General features: G+C 36.0%; 1 protein-coding gene across 5 annotated transcripts in view; it reads right to left on the bottom strand.

The window, feature by feature from the left end:
• Positions 1-11828: 11828 nt before the first annotated feature.
• The window catches only part of Galk (N-acetylgalactosamine kinase), a 67713-nt gene continuing 56566 nt past the window's right edge, over positions 11829-22975 (bottom strand). For all 5 annotated transcript variants that reach the window (XM_067790132.1, XM_067790129.1, XM_067790128.1 and 2 more), the window contains 2 exons: positions 20804-21119; positions 11829-12447 (listed from right to left, as the gene is read on the bottom strand). In XM_067790132.1, coding sequence (XP_067646233.1) covers positions 12246-12447; positions 20804-21119 — 518 coding nt within the window. In that variant the 3' untranslated portion in view covers positions 11829-12245. The remainder of the gene's footprint in view (positions 12448-20803; positions 21120-22975) is intronic.

Genomic DNA, 22975 nt, shown 5'->3' with positions numbered 1-22975 from the left:
TGCTGCAATATGGTGGAAGGTAGAAGAGCGTTGAGCTGCGTTGTCAAGTTATTCTTTGCGCACGGTCCCTGATTCCAGAATGTAAGCGTAAATTTAGACGCTACGCTGTGTTATGAAGTAAACATGAGCGAAATATGACAGCAAATTAGTTAATGGAAATCAATAGAGAAAGCGAAACGATAAATTAATGTTAAGAAATGAAACAGAAGATGAAGAAATATTGTTAATAACGTTAATTGTGCGGAAACGACAGCAAGAAAAGTCATGGCAAGGCAAAGCAACCAAGGCAAATAGTATCGATGAGTTATCGATTTTTTATCCACGTTTCATTGATTTGTTATCGGTTTATTATTGGAAAGATGTTGGTGATTTATCGAAAATGTCATAAATTTTTTATCGGCGCGCACAGTGTTTCGTGTAGAACAAGCTAGTTGGACAAAAACAAAGTTCTTATTCCAAGAAAAGTGTATTGAGAAATGAAAGAAAACAAACAAAATAACGGGATTTTTGATTTTTTTTTATATTCTTGCTCATATATATTGAGTAATTGAAGTAAGAAGGCAGGAGTGGCCGTAAAATGCATTGATTAATTTGCAAAATTCTTGTTGAATATTAAGCTTCATATTTCTTTTAAGTGAACACTTTTATATTTATTTTTGATGGATTCTAAGATCGAAAGTAAGTAAAATTTTTTAATAGTAATTCTTTCGCAATTAGAGTATTTTCAATATATTGATAATTGAAGTAAGAAGGCAGGAGTGGCCGTAAAATGCTAAAATTAAGCTTCATATTTCTTTTAAGTGAACACTTTTATATTTATTTTTGATGGATTCTAAGTAATAGTAATAGTAATTCTTTCGCAATTAGAGTATTTTCAATATATTTAACATTCCTTTATTAAGAAGAAAAGGTATTTTTCTCAATATTTTTAACTTTAGGGACAAAAAAGTTACATACATCCGCGGACATCTGGGCTAAATTTTACGTATGTTATAGTCGCAAGTATTTTCTAATAGCCGAAAGAAAAAACCATTGCGAATTCTTTGCACATCTATTTTTAATTTTGTTTTTTGTAGATTTAGTTATCTCTACATATAAAATAGGATGTATGTACGTACCAGCTCCGACGAGATATTTGAACCTTTAAAGCTGATCTACAAACGGCAAAACCAATTCCCAGGTACAGGGAACAAACACAGCCATAAAACACTCAAAAATAAACGCACAAGGTCAACAAGAGACACCAAAAGCAAAAAGGCGAAGATCATTGACTTCAACCTGCCACAACCAACCGCACCAGTCACCAAGGCATGAAAACAGGTACATACAAAGCAATCCTAATGCAGGTATAACCACACAGGAACGCTACACAAAACAACCCCATTTGGTAGCATCTACGCCAATACCTGAATGCAATATAAATACTGCACAACTGATAACAAATCAGAACGATCAACGACATTTAAGATGGCAGCACAACAATCATCAACTATTCACCCTGTCGGAAAATCAACAACACAAAGCAGTTTAGTTGTAACCGTACCAAGAACGGAGTTTTTTGACATTTGGGTTCAACATTCGAAGGAAACCAGTACGATTTAAGCGAAGCAGCCGAGTATTCGATAAAAAGTTTAAACTTACAAATATGCATATGAAACGGAAAATCTCATAAAATAAATTTGTCCAGCTAGCTTGTTCTACACGAAACACTGTGGCGCGTTACCAATTTCTCATCGGCGAGCTATTGATTTGTTATGAAATAGTTATCGACATATTATTGATTCGTTATCGACAAGCTATCGAAAATTTAATAATAGAAAACCAATCCGCGTAATATCAAAGTATTATCGGTTTTTATCGCAAAGTTATTGTTTCGTTATTGGCGTATTGTCAATTTTCTAATGAAAACGAACGGGTTTGTTGTCCTCGTGCTATCGATTTGTGATTGGAGATTTATCGGTTTTTTTTATCAACTCCTATCGAGTTGTCATCGATGCCTTGACGGTGATTTGCTTGCAATAAGAAGCTGATAATAAAATAATTACTTGTCGGTATCGTTTGTTACCGATAAGAAGCGGGTAAACCTCTTTCCAAAAGCCCGAAATTATTTGTTTCGGATACAGTTACCTCTGCTGTAGTTAACTCTAACGCCTGGGAAAGCTGTAGTGAATTAAAAAAACTAGTTTTATAGACGTAAACCTGCATTTGCAAGCCCCCGGCAAAGCAACATCAAAAATTAAAAAAAAAAATTCTATTAGAACAAACAAATTTTCGAAACGAAGTCGCCCTCCGAAGTGGTTAGACAACTACTCCAAATTTATTTCTGCCAGGAAGCGCGGCTCAAATTAGAAGAGAAGTTCGACCAAAATTTTCTCGGAGGTAAGTCGTGCAAAGTATTTATGTTTTTATTTTATAGGAGCGGCATATTATGCATTCATGTGTTTGTATGTACAGTAATAATGTTTTCACTCCGAGATTAGTGGGGATGATTGCAGATTTGATTGAAGTTTTTTATGAGAAAAAAAAAAAAATGGCGAAATTCGAAAAATCTCGAAAAACTGAAAAATTAAAAAAAAAAACTTTAAAAATTTTTTTGTATTTTTTCCGAAAAGTACATTTAAAAACAAATTTAAAAAAAAAAGATCCCAAACGGTCAATTTTTGAAAAAGTTATAGCATTTTGAAAACAAAAACGGGGTTTTTTTTAAAATTCATAACTTTTTTTGAGTTGGATGAAAAAATTTGAAAAAATTCTGAAAAACGTCTTTCGTAAGCTAGAAAAAGAAGAAAAACTTTCAGCCAATTCTAAAGGGGTCGGGTTCAAAATTGGTCGAAATGGGATGCAATACCCCATATACACAAATGCATGCATAAGTGGCAAACAAATACGACCATGTGTAGTTTTGAAAGAGAGACAATTTGTTGCTCAAGGCAAAAAAAAACTATGTTGACCTCCATTGAACAGAAGAAAATTGTTCTATTTGATGGTCAATGAAATTGTTTATGTTACCTACACTTCTTTCTTCCATCGCCTGAAGACATCAAAAAGGTGCGTGCGTGTATCCGGAAAGAGGAAATTTTTATAGAAAGTTTTAACATATACAACATTTGCCAAGAAATGTGTAAAACATAGCAGTTTATAATACTTTCAGGTGAGTGAACTATAATTCTTGTTTCTTTTCTTTTATGTCATATCCTTGTAGGAATTAGGTATTTCGCAAGGCAAAGTTGAAAGAAAACTTTTGCGAAGATATACACTTGTTTTATAATATACATACATATACATAGGTATAAGGACGAACTTATAAATGAAATAAACGATATTTTGCAATCTCCGCCCTTAAGATAGCAACCCCAAGCAATGACGCAATAACACCAGACAGATGAAGTCAGTAGTCCAACAACAAAAATTGCACGGTCCCCATAATCCGGACATGAATTTTAGAGTAGTAGGGAGTAGAGAAATAGTAAAATACTTCGTTTATTTGGGAACCAGCATCAACACTAGCAACAACATCAGCACTGAAATCCAGCGAAGAATCAATCTTGCCAATAAATGCTACTTTGGACTAGGTAGGCAGTTGAAAAGTAAAGTCCTCTCTCGGCAAACGAAAATCATACTCTACAAGTCAGTTATCGTACCCGTCCTGCTATATAGGGCAGAAGCATGGATCATGACAACAGCAGATGAAGCGGCTTTGGGAGTGTTCGAGAGAAAAGTTCTTCGAACATGGCTAGGCCATGTTATTCGAATGAATGATGATGCTCCGGCCAAGAAAGTGTTTCTATCGGAACCCGCCTATGGACGCAGAGGTAGAGGGCGGCCCCCACTCCGTTGGAAGGACCAGGTGGAAAACGATTTAAACTCCCTTGGTGTGACCAATTGGCGCCGGTTGGTGGAGCGAAGGAGCGACTGGCGCGCCTTGTTGGACGGCCATAACCGTTTAGACGGTTAAGCGCCAATTAAGTAAAGTAAGTAAGTAAGGGAGTAGAGATATACGCCGCCGATAAACGCCGCCGCCGCCGCCGATTTTGATCGTTTTTCGCTCGCCGCCGCCGAATGTCCAAAATATCAGCGCGGCGGCGGCGGCGTCCGGCGCGTTACTATATTTTCTCGTTTAAAGCACCCATTACTGATACTTAGCATAGACTTGACTTGACTTGGCGTAAACTTGGCAACTTAGCCGCGATTATACTCCACCTGGCGCATACAACCTGGCATCATAATCAGCGTTGAAATTTATTTTTAAATAAATGTCAATTTGTATGACAAAATGTCAAAATGAAATGGAAACAAACAAATGGCATCTCAAAATGTATACGTCACTTAGAACTTACATAGAAAATCAAAATTCAACAGACTTCTAAGTCAAGTTAAGTGTTGCTAAGTTTTGAGTAATCAGTAACATCCAATGTTCATTTAACAGAACTGTAACTGACATTTCTCAAGCCAAGTCAAGTCTATGCTAAGTATCAGTATTGGGCCCTTAAGACTGTTTAGGCCACTTATTGTTCATGTCGAAAATTGGTCGGATATGGTCGAAAGTGGTATCAACGGATGCGCATCACTGCCAGTTATAAGAAACTAATTGCGAAATTTAACTCTTTCTAACTGTTCAAAAGTTATTTAAAAAAACAGATGTTTTCTATGTCCGTGTTAAGGACTTTCCATCGCCCAATTTACGAAGTTATTAAAACAAAACACTAAAAGAAAAGTTATAGAATAATTTATATGCTCGCTTTGCATATTTTATTTTTTTTTCAAAAAATTAATAATGAATAATGAATTCAAATAAAATGACCCACAGCGAACATGTTTTCAAATTGTCCTCACGTTGTTAAAAAAAGCAAAATACCCAAAAAGGTGCCGATTTTTAAAAAAGTATTATTGGAATTGGCTGAAGGAATAAGCGAAATCAGTGATGCAAAATCCTTTAGTAGGTTCTAGGGGCATAAACACCCCTTTGAAATGATTCTTACTTCATACCTAAGTTGAGGATATATGTATGTACGTATGAGAAGGGTTTGAAAAATCACTTGGGCTTACATTCAAACATCTGTTGTTTATTTGCGAAACTATACAATAGCCTCTGAAATGTTAATTTTGATTTTCACACTTCATCCTTCAACACCCAAGTCTCCCGGTTTGACATTTCCTAAAGTTGGCGGCACTATCCCAAACTAGTCCCTTGGAGTGTATCACATTGGATATAGCTTATCAACCAAGTTTAAATATCACCTACACGTTACGGTTCCTTTTACAAATGTGAATACGTGGGCACATATATTTACCAGGTGAGGCTTTGTCCTTCGCAAGAACATTCAAAGTGGTGAAGCAAAAGCTTTCCCAAGACAGTCGAACTAATGACCGTGTGTGCTACTACCCTAATGTAATGGACAGTTGAACTAATCTGAAGCTACGCGGTCATCCATAATGAGTTCTTATATCATAAGGCCGGAAAACAACAGTTAACATCTTTCAACTTAAAATAAGTCGACTTTCATTCTAAAATATCGTTTTGATTTAACGAAGACTATTTAAATCAATGTTGTCAACACAAACGTCTGCAAACTTTGGTCTACATTAAAAAATTTTATCCAGGGTACTTGTAAAATTTTAATTATGTAGATGCTCCGAGGATTATACGACTTTCACCCATTCCGCAATGATATCCACTTAGACGAGGGCGGCATCCTTGGCCGAATGGTCACATCGGGAATTGTAGCTCTTAAAAAAAGCCGAAAAAACTGGAGGCGCCCTGTGCCAAGAGCGTTGTTGTTGTTGTTGTAGCAATGCTTCGCCGCACCTAATAGCTGCGACCGATCAAAAATTGTCATTAATATCCTCCAACGGGAGCCCAAGGAAACTTGCTGTTTCAACAGGGGTGGACCATAATGGAAGGGGGTGTTAGAGGCGTTGGTTCCACATTACAATTAAAGAGATGGTTGGTGTCATGTGGGGACACATTGCAAGCGGGCATACATTTTGTATGTCGGGCTTGATTCTGGATATGTAAGAGTTTAACCTGTTACAGTATCCAGAGCGAAGTTGAGCCAGAGTGACTCGCGTTTCCTTGGGGAGTAAGCGTTCCTCTTCCGCAAGTTTTGGGTACTGTTTTTTGAGTACTGGATTCACCGAACAATTCCTTGCATAAAGGTCCGACGCCTGTTTGTGAGTTCACCAAGGACCTGCTTGTGTTTTTTTGCTTCATACGGCTGAGTTCCCAGGTGCCATATTTCCTCAAAATGCTTACGGAGATGACTCCTTAAGTCCCTAGGCGGTTTCTGGGTATTCAACAGGAACTGTTTGGTTAGCATCTCATTTCTCTCCCTGATGGGGAGTACCACGAGCATGGTCATCAAGTAAATGGATAAGTTCTGATTTGTTGAAGCATTGTTTCTGTAAAATCTCTGCAGTTATATATTTTTACACCAGCCACCTCTTTCTGCTCAACGAGCCAATCTGAACCCATGGTTTAAGTAATTAAATTATGGGTGTTGGGACCGTATACCATAAATCCCGAGTTTTCGTATTACAAGCCTCCCAGGTACTAATCCGCAACTTCATGACATTTTTTCAGATCGTTTATTATCTCATTGAGGTCAGCAATATGTTTCCATATTCCTAAGTTGTGGACAATACTGATATTCTGAAGAGCCAGCCATACAGCTCTGTTGGCTAAAACTTTTCAATTTCTTCTCAGGAAAAGGAAATAAACCCTTTCACAAAAAGAAATACAATTTTATAACGATTGAAGATGGTTAAGGGGTATCGCACAGACGTAAACTTTAAGATTGAGAATCGGCTAAGGCGTTTTGCACAGGAATTCACGCACAGAATGTCTCAATACATTACAATTTTTACTTTACCTACCCCTTATCTATTTCCTATCGGAACAAAAAATGTTTACGTGATGTTGTCAACTATAGCTTTATCGTTTTCGGGTATTAAAAATCAAAAAATTTTATTACAATTCTTTGAGTCTCCATAGAAAAATCTTTAGTTTGACTCCTGAGGAATTGTTGATCATATTGTTACGAATATTAGCAAAACTAAGGGGTGCTGCCATCTCTAAGCCAATGCTAAGCAGCGCCTTGGATGCACATCCATAAATCAATCATTATGTAACCTATAGGCGGAATAGCGCATCGGAAGCGCTTTAGCAGCCCTTCGTAGATGCTCATTACGCCTCTTTTAACATTGGCATGTCATTGGAAATCGGCGCATCACTATCTTATGAATGTTGCGCAGGTAGAACGCTTCACGAGTCGCGAGTTCGAGTAATCAACCAAAAATGCAGGAGTGATGCGCATCGATTAAGCGACTAATTATGCAGGAGTGATTCGCACCGACTACGCAACTAGTACTGCGGCCTAGAGGCGCATCTTTTTTGGCATATAATAATGAGAGGCAGATGCGTATTGGGGTCCCCGTATTGGGCTAAATAGAATTCCCAAGAAAGCGCTCAAGGAACTTTTTTATTTTTGACCTAGAATTTCTGGAGTGTTTTTTTGCGAACTCACTTCTTAAAACTGCTTTTCTATTTACGATACGAAGTTGAATAAGAACAAGGATATGAATTGTTTAAATGAACATAAGTTTAGTGTATATTTAAATTCATTTTTAGTACATAAACCTATAATTTCTTACGGTTAGCGAAGAATTTACGGTTCTTTTGTTTAATCAATAAAAAAAAATAGATTATTGAGATTTATAAGTATAAGAAATGGTGAAAATAAATGCATATAAATAATTAAGTTTGTGCTTCAAATTGTCCGTTTTGTCTTTTCATTTTACATAAGTAAACTGGAATTTATTAAATTAGTTTATGTTAATGTACATTTATTTTTAACTTAAAAATGGAATAAATATGAATTAAGTTGACTTGCAGATGCCAAATAAATACTTCTAGTTTTAGTTTAGTTTACATATGTATGTATTACAAAAGAAAATATTACTGGTTGGATTTGCTTTTATACATTTTGTTTTTCGCGGATCGGACCCCCTTTCGCATTTCACTGTCAAATTTAGAAAAATCCATATCGGGACCATGAACTGCACCTGTTAAATGGAAGTAGAGTTTTAACGTTAAATACATATTTGAGGAAATTTATGCTTACGAAAAACAATCTCATTGAAAAACTTTACCGATTTGATTAGAAATTTTTGGTGACGACCATCCCAATTAATAAAAGGCAGAGTAGATTCAGCAAATAAGAAGGGAAAATTTTTTCTTATTGGAGTAACTCCCACAGTAGTGCGTACGTATGCGACCTGAAATTATATTAAATATAAATAAAGTTGTGATATGAAGAGGTTAACGTTGCGTAATACCAATTCATATCGAGAGTACTGTGATAAAATTTTGTCTGCAAACTTAATCTCTTCAATCGTTTTGAACGGAAGAATTGTTAAATTTGATGTGTTTGGTAAGACTCTCATCATCAATTTCTCGATAACCACATCTTGGCTTGCCATCTTTTGTTTGATTGCTAATATCTCTGTTTTTAGTTCCTTTAGAAGTTCAAGCTGCTGAGACAGCGGTTCTCAAGGACCCAACTGTTACGCTATATGTCAAGCGTTTCTTTTTTTTTCCAGAACAATTAGAACATTCACTTTGTTGCATAGCCTGCTGTGTGCACTTGGAGCATCCAGTGGCAGAAGTATGACCTACAGTTCCGCTAACGAAAGCACGAGCGGGAGCATCGCATATAATTGCTCGTAGCCTAATAAAAACTGTAGAAGATCCCAGATCAATACGTCTTTCCTTTAAAATCAAAAACTCTTGCAAAAAATCAAATAGGAAATCGTTAATATCTTCGGGTTTTTTTTGCCCCATGTAGCATCCAATTAGAAATGGAGACATATTGGTATAGTTTGCTACTGATCCAAGAATTGGCCATAATGAACTTGAGGAACTTTTATATAGGGGAAGACCATCGATACCAATGTCTAACTCTAAACTGTTTTGATCTAGAGGGACTTTCAACTGCAAACATTTTTTAATGGCTTCCTCTAACCCATAATGAGAATATTCCTCAGGTTTCACTACACGCGTCTGAATAGATTGTTTTACAAAAAGACCACTTGTTAAATTAGGGACATTAAGACCAGATTTGTTTAACAAATGAAGCATATCTTCTGCAGCGACTCGTCTTATTTTATGGTTCACCATCCATTCCTTAAATCCCGTGACAATATTGCATCTGTGCATAATTCAGGGCTATTTGTTGAATCTTTTGAGGCTTCCTCATCTACGGTTTTGATACTATTCAATTCTTTGGCTACAAGTCGCTTGAAATGCTTTTGCTATAGCCCAAAAACGCATAACTCATTTTACCTGTCTGATACAACTAGTTCTCTGCAAAATGAGAATTTCATTATACGTGGTGCAATGAGATTTATTCCATGCGGCACTTATAGAATGCATTTTGCTCACCTAGAAAAGGCCAAACTACGACGCAATGTGTGGTTTTTGATGCATGGTGTGCTCTGCAAAATGAATATTCAATACAAGAATTAAAATGCAAATTGGATCTATAGCAAAACGGATTCAACTGAAATTCACTCTACTCACCTCCAAAAAGATAAAAATATGATGAAAACCAAGTCAGCAAGAGTTTGTATTATTCTGTAAAGCTCCCACTTCTATATTTTTATATATACCAATCTGATTTTTAAGTTTTTGGCAAATTCCCAATTTAGTTTATATTTTCATAAACACCGCACATATTTTATTACAATACTTAGATTTATTTATCTATTTTTATTAATAAATGAAATCGCGACAAACACGCACGTGCAAAAAACTCAATCTTCGACTGCTGAACTCGAAATGAAAATAAAACAAAATGGCGGAAACATATAAGCAAATTAGCGCTTGCTGATTTTCTGAATGTTAGGTAGCGAATACGGAACACTTTGCTAAATGCCTATCTTTCAGCGTTTTTGGAAGTGAAAAGGTAGCGCATCAAAAATGAAGTTTAGAGAAGCGCATGAATAAATTCTGCTGGGTATCTACCTAAACGAATCAATCATTATGTCTACACATATTTAGGTACACGCAGCTGAGAGCAACGCACAAGCACATGCAGATATCTTATCTGAAATGCTCCTAAAGGTATGCAATTGTGATTGTGGAAGTGTCCTTCACACATGCAAGCGCATGGGGTATGAGAGAAGCTATAAAAATTATACATCTGTAGTTGTGGCTGAGAAATTTATAACTAACTAGTAAGTTCTGGAATTAGAAACGCTTAGAAATATGCAACGATGAGGTCGGACAGTATAAAAGGGCGATAACAGTGGAGACGAGAGATCAGTTTCATTTAAGCTATCAGTCAGTTTGGTTATTAAGCTAGCTAGTTGCAAAGTATAAGTGTTATTGTGAAGTACTTTAATAAAGGCCATTTTTCCACTATTCAATATTGGAGTTATTTATTCAACAGTTTAGTGATTCGAACTTAGCAGAAGGTTGCAAATAAGAGGATTTGTAGTAAATTCGTTACAATATCTTGGACAAAAACAAATTAACCCAAGAATTAATTTTTTATGATTTCAAGTAAAATTTAAAATAATTTAAATATGTTGTATGTTATTTAGCAGGCTTATATTCTAATTTCGTGATGGGCATACAGAATATCACGCATAGTCTTTACAAAATGAATTGTAATATAAGACCACTTCAAAAATATTTCAAAATTTTTAAAGCTTATATGCACTTTTTATATTTTCGATATTTTGTATAAAAACCCGCTATGAGTTTTGTAATTCTTTATGTAAACCAATATTAAAAACGTTTTCGAAAAATTAGAAATTTTTGTTGGAGTATTATGAATTTTTGGGATAAGCAATCGCAAATTTTGTTTAACAAAGAATAAGTTCGAGGTTTCTCAAATTCCCACTGTTTTTGGCATTTTTTCCTAAAATTACGATTGAGAACTCAACAGTTATGCAGTTGACATGTCTTAACTTTTAACTTTCACTTAAGCGCACTTATAACTTGTGGTTGGTGATTTGATATTGGTTAATAAAAGTACACCAGTTCTTGCTTAACTGCTGTTTCGGGATAGTTTCGAGAATTTTCGGAATTGTTTTACGGATCAACTCGAAATTTTTTCCGCATCTTTTGGAATATATTTCTTAACAATTTCGGTGTCCTTTTGAACCTATCTCCGCATAATTTCTGAAATGTTGTCGGTATGTTCACGTGGCGCTTTCGGGACCACTTTGGCTCTATTTCCAAGTTAGTTTCGGACAACTACTACAACTACGCTATCATTTCGGGATATCTTTTTGTAGTATTTTCGGACCGTTACGGGCAAAGTTCGAGATAATTTTCTGTCTTTTTGGTTCAGTATCAGGATTTTTAATAGACCTTTTCAGGCTGTTTCGGGATTTTATTTCGACTATTTTTGACCATTTCGGGACTGTGCGGGATCCTTTTGAAGCTAATTTGGAACTGTTTTAAATTTTGTATTACTTCTACTCTGGGACTAATTTGGAACTGTTTTAAGGATGAATATCGGACTATTTCGGGAAAACTAATAACTTTTTCTCGATATATTTTTCGCATTATTTTAAAAATCATATCGAGGCCGAAAGGAGTACATTTCGAGACTACCTATTTTGGGCTAACTTATGAACTATTTATTTAATATTTCAAGGCCCCTGAATAATTTTAAGGATTGTTTTTGGACTACTTCGGTGTCATATCAAAGCTAGCTGGAGTTAATTAAAGGCAATCTCCGAAACATTTCAGTATTTTTTATGCTGAAAATTGGTAATTTCTATAACGTAAAATGTATATCAAGCATATAAAACTCAAATTGTTTGTAATTAGTAGTATTAGTTATAATTTATTTTTTATATCTTCTTTTTATGTTTTATTTATTCTTTAAGAACTTGATATAATATAAAAACATTTTTTGGTATATATTGTACAGGCGTGTAATAAGTGTGATTATATAATATACTATAATACATAATTTTAGCAAGATTTTGGCACAAAGGAAAACAATTCTATTACGTTAATTTAACTTATCTCGATCATAACTTGTCAGCCGTGGCTTAACGGAGGTACCGTGTTCTACGAGGCTTCTTTTGAATGCAAAGACATTCAAATTGCACATAATTTTTTTTGTTACTTGATCAGACTTGTAAATTTCCAGATTATAAAATTTGTTAAGTAACAACTAACAAGCTAAAATAAGTAAATATAACTGAACCATCAGTGTGGTTAAGCTTCAACCATGAACAAAATTAACTTTAAATATTTCGGCACCATTTCCAGGAAATGTTGCAAACACGACATCGTTGAAATCATTAGCACCATATTGGTCCAGTAAATACTGCGGTAAGCATTTAAAATATTTCTCCTTAAGCATTTCTATATATTTTCTTGACGCTTCCATTGAATCACAACAAGCAACAATGCAACCACCCCAACTGGAAAAAAATTAAAAAAAAACGAAGGTTAGGAGTTAGAAAGATTAGTAGGTTATTAAATTATTTTTATTCTTTGTTATCTGAGTGGAAGTTGGTTGTTTGTACACCTTTTTATACTCAGAGTGTTTTGCACACAGAGCATATTAACTTTGATTGGATAACGGTTGGTTGTACAGGTATAAAGGAATCGAGATAGATATACAGACCAATTCTAAATATTCTCGCGGATTTTTTTATTCCCGCGGAAAAATTCCTCCAATTCTCTTCTCCTAGGGAGAACAATAATTGGGGAATAGGAATTTCGAATTTTCGAAGTCAGCTGTTTTGTCAATTGAAATTTCGTTGCACATTTCTTATTTTGTTTAAAAAATTGAAAAGTTTAATTATTGTTGCAAATTTGTTGGAAATTAAGAAATAAAATATAAACATTGCACAGTATTTATTGCATTTCATGTGGTATTCACTGAAATGAGTAATGAATTGGTGCCACAGCAACATCAACAGCGGAACATAAGAAGAAGACGGCCGCACACAAATCTGCCGGAGATGCCTGCTTTCATTCAGCAAAGCAATTTTCTGGCGGCCAAGTTGAGTTGAATTCGTCCTTCATCATATGCCAAAATCTATTTAAGCCTTATTAAAAAATCCTTGCGCAATTTCTGGATGGCTGCATCAAATTTGTATACCAAGAGCTCTACCATTGCTTATGATATACTTTTCAACTTAAAATAAAGAATATTGTGGTTGTAGTTGTTGTTGTATTAGAAGTGAGAATATTGTGGTAGAATATAAATACATCTTTTAGCACAAATTTGTACAAATAAGTGTTCTTTCTTAAAATAACCAATTTCCTTTAACTATTTTGATGCATTCCCTTTAATTTAACAAGTGAAAAAACTCCTATGAAATGGCAGATAAATCTCCCTCTCCCTCACATTCATAATACCTACTTTTCTCCCATAACCGGTTTCCGCCTTTTCGAACATTGTTCAGAATAGAAGGAAAGGGAGAAGTGAAAAAACTCACAAGGAATTTTTATTTCGAATACGAGGAATGGGAGAAGGGAGAAAACTCGCACGGAATTTTCGTTTAGAATTGGGCTGATAGACTTCCATATATCAAAATTATCAGTTTCGAAAAAAAAAATTGATTGAGTCATGTCCGTCCGTCTGTCCGTTAACACGATAACTTGAGTAAATATTGAGATATCTTCACCAAATTTGAAACACGAGCATATCTGGACCCAGAATAGATTTGTATTGAAAATGAGCGAAATCGGATGATAACCACGCCCACTTTTTATATATATAACATTTTGGAAAACACAAAAAACCTGATTATTTTTTAAATAATACACCTAGAATGCAGAAATTTGACACGTGGACTGATATTCAGACTCTTGATAAAAATTTGAAAAAGGTTTTTAAAATGGGAGTGGCACCGCCCACTTGTGATAAAATAAATTTCACAAATATTATTAATCATAAATCAAAAATCTTTAAACCTATCGTAACAAAATTCGGCAGAGAGGTTGCCTTTACTATAAGGAATGCTTTGAAGAAAAATTAACGAAATCGGTTAAGGACCACGCCCACTTTTATATAAAAAATTTTTAAAAGGGTCGTGGGCGAATAAAATAAGTTATAGTTAGAGTTAGAGCTTTATGCCACGCTTTGTATCAATACAATTTTACTTTCTAAATTGAATTATAACATTAAATTGGAAAACACTAATATTCTTGAAAAAGGGTGTGGCACCGCCCCTTTTATGACTAAGCAATTTTCTATGTTTCGGGAGCCATAACTCGAAGAAAATTAACGGATCGTAATAAAATTGGGTACACAAATTTTCCCTATAGTAGAAAATATTTCTAGTAAAAATGGATGGGATCGGTTAAAGAACACGGCAACTTAGATATAAAACAAGTTTAAAACGGTCGTACGTTAGAATAATAAGCTATAACTTAGCAAAAAATAGTTTTGAATCAATAATATTTCACATATCAAGTTTTATTGTAAGAGGAAATGTGGAGACATTTTTTTAAACGGGCGGTGCCACGTGTTATATAGAAAAATAATTTATCTGAAATGAAATGTACAACTGAAGCTCACGCTGAGTATATAATGTTCGGTTATACCCGAACTTAGACACCTTTATTTGTTATTATTATTATTATTATTACCTTTATATTAAGACCCTTTCATGTTTGTCGCCTCATTTCCATACGAATTTTTGATCCTCGGAAAAGTATTTTTCGGTAATTTCCCGTTGGCTAGGCACTTCATACTTAGAACATGGTTAAGATCTGGGAGACATTACAACGCAAGTAAAAAAAAAAAACAAGTAAGGAAGGTTAAGTTCGGGTGTAACCGAAAATTACATACTCAGTTTAGAGCTATGGTGACAACATAAGGGAAAATAACCATGTTGGAAGATGAACCGAGGGTAAGCTTGGAATGTGTTTGTATGACATGTGTATCATACGAAAGGTATAAAGAGTATTTTATGAGGGAGTGGGCCATAGTTCTATAGGTGGACGCCATTTAGGGATATCGCCTTAAAGGTGGATCAGGGTTGACTCTAGAATGTGTTTGTACGATATGGGTATCAAATGAAAGGTGTTAATGAGTATTTTAAAAAGGAGTGATCCCTAGTTCCATAGGTGGACGCCGTTTCGAGATATCGCCATAAAGGTGGACCAGGGGTGACCCTAGAATTTGTTTGTACGATATGGGTATCAAATGAAAGGGGTTAATGAACATTTTAAAAGGGAGTGGGCCTTACTTCTATAGGTGGACGCCTTTTCGAGATATCGCCATAAAGGTGGACCAGGGGTGATTCTAGAATGCGTTTGTACAATATGGGTATCAAACGAAAGGTGTTAATGAGTATTTCAAAAGGGCGTGGGGTATAGTTCTATAGGTGAACGCCGTTTCGGGATATCGCCATAAAGGTGGACCAGGGGTGACCCTAGAATTCGTTTGTATGATATGGGCATCAAATGAAAGGGGTTAATGAGCATTTTAAAAGGGAGTGGGCCTTAGTTCAATTGGTGGACGCCTTTTCGAGATATCGCCATAAAGGTGGACCAGGGGTGACTCTAGAATGCGTTTGTACAATATGGGTATCAAACAAAAGGTGTTAATGAGTATTTCAAAAGGGCGTGGGGCTTAGTTCTATAGGTGGACGCCTTTTCGATATATCGCTATAAAGGTGGGCCAGGGGTAACTCTAGAATGTGTTTGTACGCTATGGGAATCAAATGAAAGGTGTTAAAGAGTATTTTAAAAGGGCGTGGGGCTTGGTTCTATAGGTGGACGCCTTTTCGATATATCGCCGTAAGGGTGGTGTGTTTGTACGAGATGGGTATCAAAATAAAGGTATTAATGAGGCTTTTAAAAGGGAGTGGTGGTAGTTGTATATGTGAAGGCGTTTTCCAGATATCGACCAAAATGTGGACCAGGGTGACCCAGAACATCATCTGTTGGATACTGCTAATTTATTTATATATATAATACCACGAACAATATTGCTGCCAAGAGTTCAAGGGTTTTTTATTTCGCCCTGCAGAACTTTTTCATTTCATTCTACTTAATATGGTAGGTGCACACCCATTTTACAAAGTTTTTTTCTAAAGTTATATTTTGCGTCAATAAACCAATCAAATTACCATGTTTCATCCCTTTTTTCGTATTTGGTATAGAATTATGGCATTTTTTTTCGTTTTGGGTAATTTTCGATATCGGAAAAGTGAGCGTGGTCATAGTCGGATTTCGGCCATTTTTTATACCAATACAAAGTGAGTTCAGATAAGTACGTGAACTGAGTTTAGTAAAGATATATTGATTTTTGCTCAAGTTATCGTGTTAACGGCCGAGCAGAAGGACAGACGGTCGACTGTGTATAAAAACTGGGCGTGGCTTCAACCGATTTGGCCCTTTTTCACAGAAATAAATTACCGTCCCAGAATCTAAGCCCCTACCAAATTTCACAAGGATTGGTAAATTTTTGTTCGACTTATGGCATTAAAAGTATACTAGACAAATTAAATGAAAAAGGGTGGAGCCACGCCCATTTTGAAATTTTTTTTTATTTTTGCATTTTGTTGCACCACATCATTACTGGAGTTGAATGTTGACATAATTTACTTATATACTGTAAAGATATTAAATTTTTTGTTAAAATTTGACTTTAAAAAAATTTTTTTTTTAAAAGTGGGCGTGGTCGTTCTCCGATTTTGCTAATTTTTATTAAGCATACATATAGTAATAGGAGTAACGTTCCTGCCAAATTTCATCATGATATCTTCAACGACTGCCAAATTACAGATTGCAAAACTTCTAAACTACCTTCTTTTAAAAGTGGGCGGTGCCACGCCCTTTGTCCAAACTTTTACTAATTTTCTATTCTGCGTCATCAGTTCAACTCACCTACCAAGTTTCATCGCTTTATCCGTCTTTGGTAATGAATTATCGCACTTTTTCGGTTTTTCGAAATTTTCGATATCGAAAAAGTGGGCGTGGTTATAGCCCGATATTGTTCATTTTAAATAGCGATCTAAGATGAGTGCTCATCAACCTACGTATCAAATTTCATCAAGATACCTCAAAATTTACTCACGTTATCGTGTTAACGGATGGACATGGCTCAATCAAATTTTTTTTTGATCCTGATGATTTTGATATATGGAAGTCTATATCTATCTCGATTCCTTTATACCTGTACAGCTAACCGTTATCCAATAAAAGTTAATATACTCTGTGAGCTCTGCTCAACTGAGTATAAAAAATCCGCCCGGTGGCGCACAGATCGAGATATACAGAATATTAATTTTAAAATGGAAATTTTGCGATCGACTTTTAACTAACTTCTCGGTAATCCAGAGACTTGAAACTTAGCACACAGTTTGCGAATCGATGGCACTACCATTCGTGGAGATAACTACAAATTCTTGAAAAACGAGGGGAATCTTGCAATCGGTTTTTGAGTAACTTCCCTGTGAGGTGGATATATGAAACTTGAGCCGTAAGTCAGAACCCGGTGATAATGCAATATTTTATCAAAAAAATTCCGCTAGGGGGCAATCTTGCGATCGATTTTCGAGTAACTTCCCGATGAGCTAGAGACATGAAACTTGGACCGTAAATCAGAACCCGGTGACAATGCAATATTTTATCAAAAAATTCCGCTAGGTGGCGCATGGATCGGGATATTGAGAAAACTAATTTTAAATTGGAAATCTTGCATTCGATTTTTAACTAACTCCTTGGATATCTAGAGACTTGAAACCTGAAATATAGTTTAAAACTCGGTGACAGTGCCATGTTTGATCAAAAAACTTGACCTACGTAACGCACAAGTCGAACTATTTAGAAGATTAGGCCATACCTTCATGGCTAGGCTCCGGAGTATTGCAGGCGTTGTAGAAATCCACCTCGTTAAAGGCCCAACTCAATGCACGTCCTTGCATACTTTTAGGCGTACGCGACTTTCACCACGATTCCTTTAGACTTTCAGGCGTATTTGAATTTCACCACGACGGTGGACTTCTCTTGTTATGATGCGAGGTGAAATTCTATTGTTTTCGCCAGTGTTGTCAGCGGAAAATTCCACAAATTCTCTTAAATATTGCTATTTTGAACAAATAAATAAAGATAAGAATTTTCACTTAGGAATTACTTAAATCACTAATCAAAGTTGCAATTGCCTTTTTGTAGACAGTACTAAAATATTTAAAATAAAAAGATCATAAAAAAATTTTAAGGGCTCCCTTTATATAAATGGACCAAAAAATAGAAGGCAATTTTTGCTTTAATACAGACATAGTCTTGTTGAATTTTACCTAAAAAAATTTAACAATAGGTCTTGTAAAATAATTTTGGGATTTATATAATCAACTAGTTAATCCCAAGTACATGGTTTGCCTTAAATTGAAAGACTGCGCTCCACCTTTATAGTTTTAAATCCCAAAATTCTTTTACAAGAGCTATTGTTAAAGTTTTTGAGTCAAAATTCAACAAGACTATGCATGTATTAAAGGAAAAATTGCCTTCTATTTTTTGGTCCATTTATATAAAGGTAGTCCTTAAAATTTTTTTATCATCTTTTTATTCAGTTTTAGTTCAGAAAGTTACAATGAAACGAAGGAATTTTCAACTGAAATTCAGGAAATTTGAACTGAAGCTCTGAAAATTACAATTGAAGCTCAGAATTTTCAATTGAACTTCATATGAAACTTGCCGAACTTAATTTATAATTTTCTGAGCTACAATTATAACGTTCTGAACTAAAACTGAAAAATGTGTAGACGCTGATTTGAAAATACACCATCTCAGATTTTTATTAAAAAACGTTGAAATTCATTTCAAGTACACCCGTTTTGGAGTTCGCTTCAAAAATGTCTCATCTCGGCAAACAAATTTTAAGATAGGTTTCTACATAAGGATCGCTGACACTCATTCTCACTACAGGCGGATCTAAGACCGGAATGGCTGGGGCTTAACACAAGGCTAGCATGAATGGGAATATTAAGCGCAGTGAGCAGCACATCAGAGAGGTTTTAAGATAGTTTTTTATTTGACCCCTCTAGGGGTGTTTATGCAGAGTCTGGCCGCGAAAAGGTCTCTACGGCTAAGAAACTCTAACATGTGGAAATCAAGCGAACAGCGAACCGATGCCGACCATTCGCGGTTGCTGCTGACTTCCAGGTGCAGAACATAGCATATCCTTAAAAGTAGGAAGATAAAAACGGCCTTGAGAGTGGTAGGGTCTATACACTTACACAGACGACTCAAAACAGGAAAAGGAAACTTGTGCGGACTGAGGAAAATCAGTCGTACCGCCTAAACCACACCGCTTCAGGAAAGTACCAATTTACAGGTCTGTGGAGACAGCCAACTCGCCTTAAAGGCATAAGAATCCAACGGGACAGTCGGATATCGTTCGTTTTCCGGCTTCTACGAGGTATCTCAATATCTCCCTTGGCATTGAAGGGAATGAATTTGCCGATGAAATTTCCTGACCATATTATCTGTAAATTCATTCCAATTCAATATCAAGGTAAATGACTTGCTGGCCGCCGTGGTGTGGTGGTAGCGTTCTGGGTTCACGCCCCGGAATAAGCACCATCAAAACTTCAGAAAAAAGTTTTTTTCAATTTATACTTATTATTAAGAATTAATGAATTTAACACCGGCTTATAATAATTGAATATTCAATTATTATGTTTGTCTAATGGAAACTGAAAAGAAAGAAAGAAACATTTAATGGCATATTGCGATGGTACCATTTCGAAAACCGCCAACGTAATCATCATCAGGCAATTTCGTAATGTTATCAAAAGTTTCACCGAGATTGGAACCGCGAATCACACGGTGAAACTGCAGTTGCCTTATCCACTAGGCTATCCTGCTGGTATTTATTTTCATTCTTATTTCAGTTTTTCTCATTTCTACACTAACAACACAATCGAGACATTCTGGCACTATTAATTTGCGTGCTGTGTAGATTTGTTTTTGTGAAGTTTCTTTTTCGTTGAGAATGAGAAGCTTTGTAAACTCGTGCTCAGTTTTACATATTTTTTCAATTAGAAGAAAGTTTTTCTAAGCGGGATCGCCCCTCTGCAGTGATTTGGGAAGCAATTCGTGTAAATCGGAGTCGGCATAAAACAGGTATTGCAAGGTCTCGAAGTCCTTATAACCATGTTCGAATAGGAAAGGAACCATCTCCTTTCCCAAGCTAAATAAATCTGCATTGGGAGTACTTACGGATGTCATCCTAGGTCATGTGCTATTGCACGATGCTCCGACGGTGGCGCATCCCAACAAGCTCCCTCTGCAAAAGCTGTCAGGATAAAGGAGAAGAGGAGTTGATTCATCACTTTCTATGGTATTCACAATTTATAAAAATATCTCTGAATGAAAGGATGGGAGGTTTCCATGCACGCCTTTTTAATCTAACCTAGCTAAGTTTGAAATATGAACTAAATCGACCAGTATTTACGATTTCGGAATATGAGACCATAGCGCTTCCTACTGCACATCCTTCGGAAGCGGCATGCTTCGCACTGAAAGTGCATAATTTTATCTGCTAACAGAGTTTCTATCTCATCAAATTATGCTTTTCCTTACACCAAACTATGTAAACATGCCGGTCCTTAGATGGATAAAAAAAAATTCTTCTCGAGAACTTCTCATCATCAGCTTCAAATCTAGGGGCGACGTTTTAAAATTTCGGAAGGGCACTAACACATCCTATTCTTATTCCTTATATTTAAAAAAATTCGTACAGCGACATAAAATTCTTAATGTTAGATAATAGGAAATATTCGCGTAAAATGCATATACATATGTACTTACCCAGCACCAGTGAGGCGCGCACCAACACCTGCCTCGTCAGACAGGGCAACCAATCGGTCTAGGTCAGTGTGTGAACATTCATACAATTCTTTAAGACTTTGATGCGACTGACGCATCAATTGAGACAGCAGCGCAACGCGATTTGTTGAATTTTCCACTTTAACACCTTCACCTACAAGTTCTGCACCGATGACATTACCATTCTGGTTTGCATTACTATTGCTGAGTTTAACAGACGAATGTTGATTCTTCATTTCACTATCAAGGCCCGCTACCTCCTCACAAATTGCACGGAATTTAGCAACACGAAGCGATTCTGCAACAAAATGAAATTAAAAGTAATTTTTCCCAACTACCATTTCTTATTTACAAACTTATACATATACATTAGAGCGGACCTAAAAATTTGTTTTCCGCAAAAAGACTATACCGCCCCCACAGATTATTCCTTTGTATATAAGTAATAAATATTCGAACTCCTAGGCAGATTACACCAGTTTAAGGCGTGGCACATTCTTATTGAAAATGCCCAAAACCGTTTTTTTTTTTCGAGAATAATGTAAACCAAAATTTTTAAAAAAGTTGTAAATATGCTGTTTTATTTATAGTGCATTTATAACAAGAAAATGAAAAAGGAAAACGAAATTTGGAAATGGGCGTGGCACTTCCCAGTTTTCAATCAAGCATTTTCAAACGTTTCGAGAGACCAATTGACGTATGAAGTCAAAATTCGGTACACATACATATTTCTCCCACATTGGTTAAGGACCACGCGTATTTTATATAAAAAAAATTTTGTTTAAATATAATATCATAGGCCAATGTAAAAGGCATTATCTTTGCGAAAAATATCTTAATATCAATCTTATTTTACTTTAAAAATACCATTTTAACAAAAAATTTAAAAACGAAAATATTTGAAATGGGTGTTTCACCCCTCCTTTTTCGACCATTCGTTTTTTCTGCATTTTGATAGCCATTACTGGAAGAACAATTGAACTATTGTGAGGGAAGTCTATATCCTTAGTTTTTATAAATATGAAAATTTCGAATAAAATCGGTCAAAATATATTTAATAAACGCACCCCTTTTGGCTACACTTAGTGTCAAAAAACTGACCGAAATGAACTGTACGACAGCCCTCTACTTCTACTTAATTGGCGCCTAACCGTTTAAACGGTTATGTTCGTCCAACAAGGTGCGCAAATCGCTTCCTTGCTCCGCCCACTGGCGCCAATTGGTCACACCAAGGGAGTTTAAATCGTTTCCCACCTGGTATTTCCAGCGGAGTTGGCCGGAGCTTCATCTTTCATTCACATAACATGGTCTAGCGAGCGCAGTCGCTGCGTTTCAATTCGCTGGACTATGTTGATGTCTGCGTGAAGCTCGTACAGCTCATAATTAAATATGATTCGGTACTCGCCATCGCCAACGCGTACAGGTCTATAAATCTTTCGAAGAACTTTACTTTCGAACACTCCCAGAGCCGCTTCATCTGACGTTTTCTTGGTTCATGCTTCGGCACCATATAGCAGGACGGGTACGATAAGTGACTTGTAGAGCATGATTTTCGTTTGCGGAGAGACGACTTTACTTTTCAATTGCCTACCAAGTCCAAAGTAGCATTTATTGGTAAGAATGATTCTTCACTAGATTTCAGAGCTAATGTTGTTGCTTGTATTAATTCTGGTTCCCAAATAAACGAAGTCTTTTATTGTCCCGAAATTATAGCCATCATCCGGTGGCAAAATCCTGAGCCAGATAAATAATTTTGCATGTAAATGCAACAACAACGATTTGAGCCAGATAAATCCAGATAGAAGTCTGGTTCAATTTGTGAGCCACGACATCTGCTTCTCAAGTCTCTCAATGATCCAGAGCTTTGCCGTGAGAATTGAGCGTGAGCCGGAGCTGTAAAAATCACTGGGAGACGGCATATGGCTGCCAACAGTAGCGCAAATGCGGTGCCTCTTTGCTCGCTGACAGCAGGTACTTCTTTTTGTCCTCATTCACCATCAAACCCATCAATTTGTTAATTTCTTATCTTTAGTTTGGCAATGCTGCCTTTAATAAACCTACCTTTTCCAAAATAGATGTCGCTGCTTTGCCTTTAGCCGTATGAGTTAAATGAAAAACAGCGGCGACATCTGCCTATCACATTTCACGTGTGCG

The sequence above is a fragment of the Eurosta solidaginis genome, chromosome 5 (genome assembly GCF_040869045.1).
Source record: "Eurosta solidaginis isolate ZX-2024a chromosome 5, ASM4086904v1, whole genome shotgun sequence".
Lineage (NCBI taxonomy): Eukaryota > Metazoa > Arthropoda > Insecta > Diptera > Tephritidae > Eurosta > Eurosta solidaginis.
This window is presented reverse-complemented; position numbering and strand designations above follow the sequence as displayed.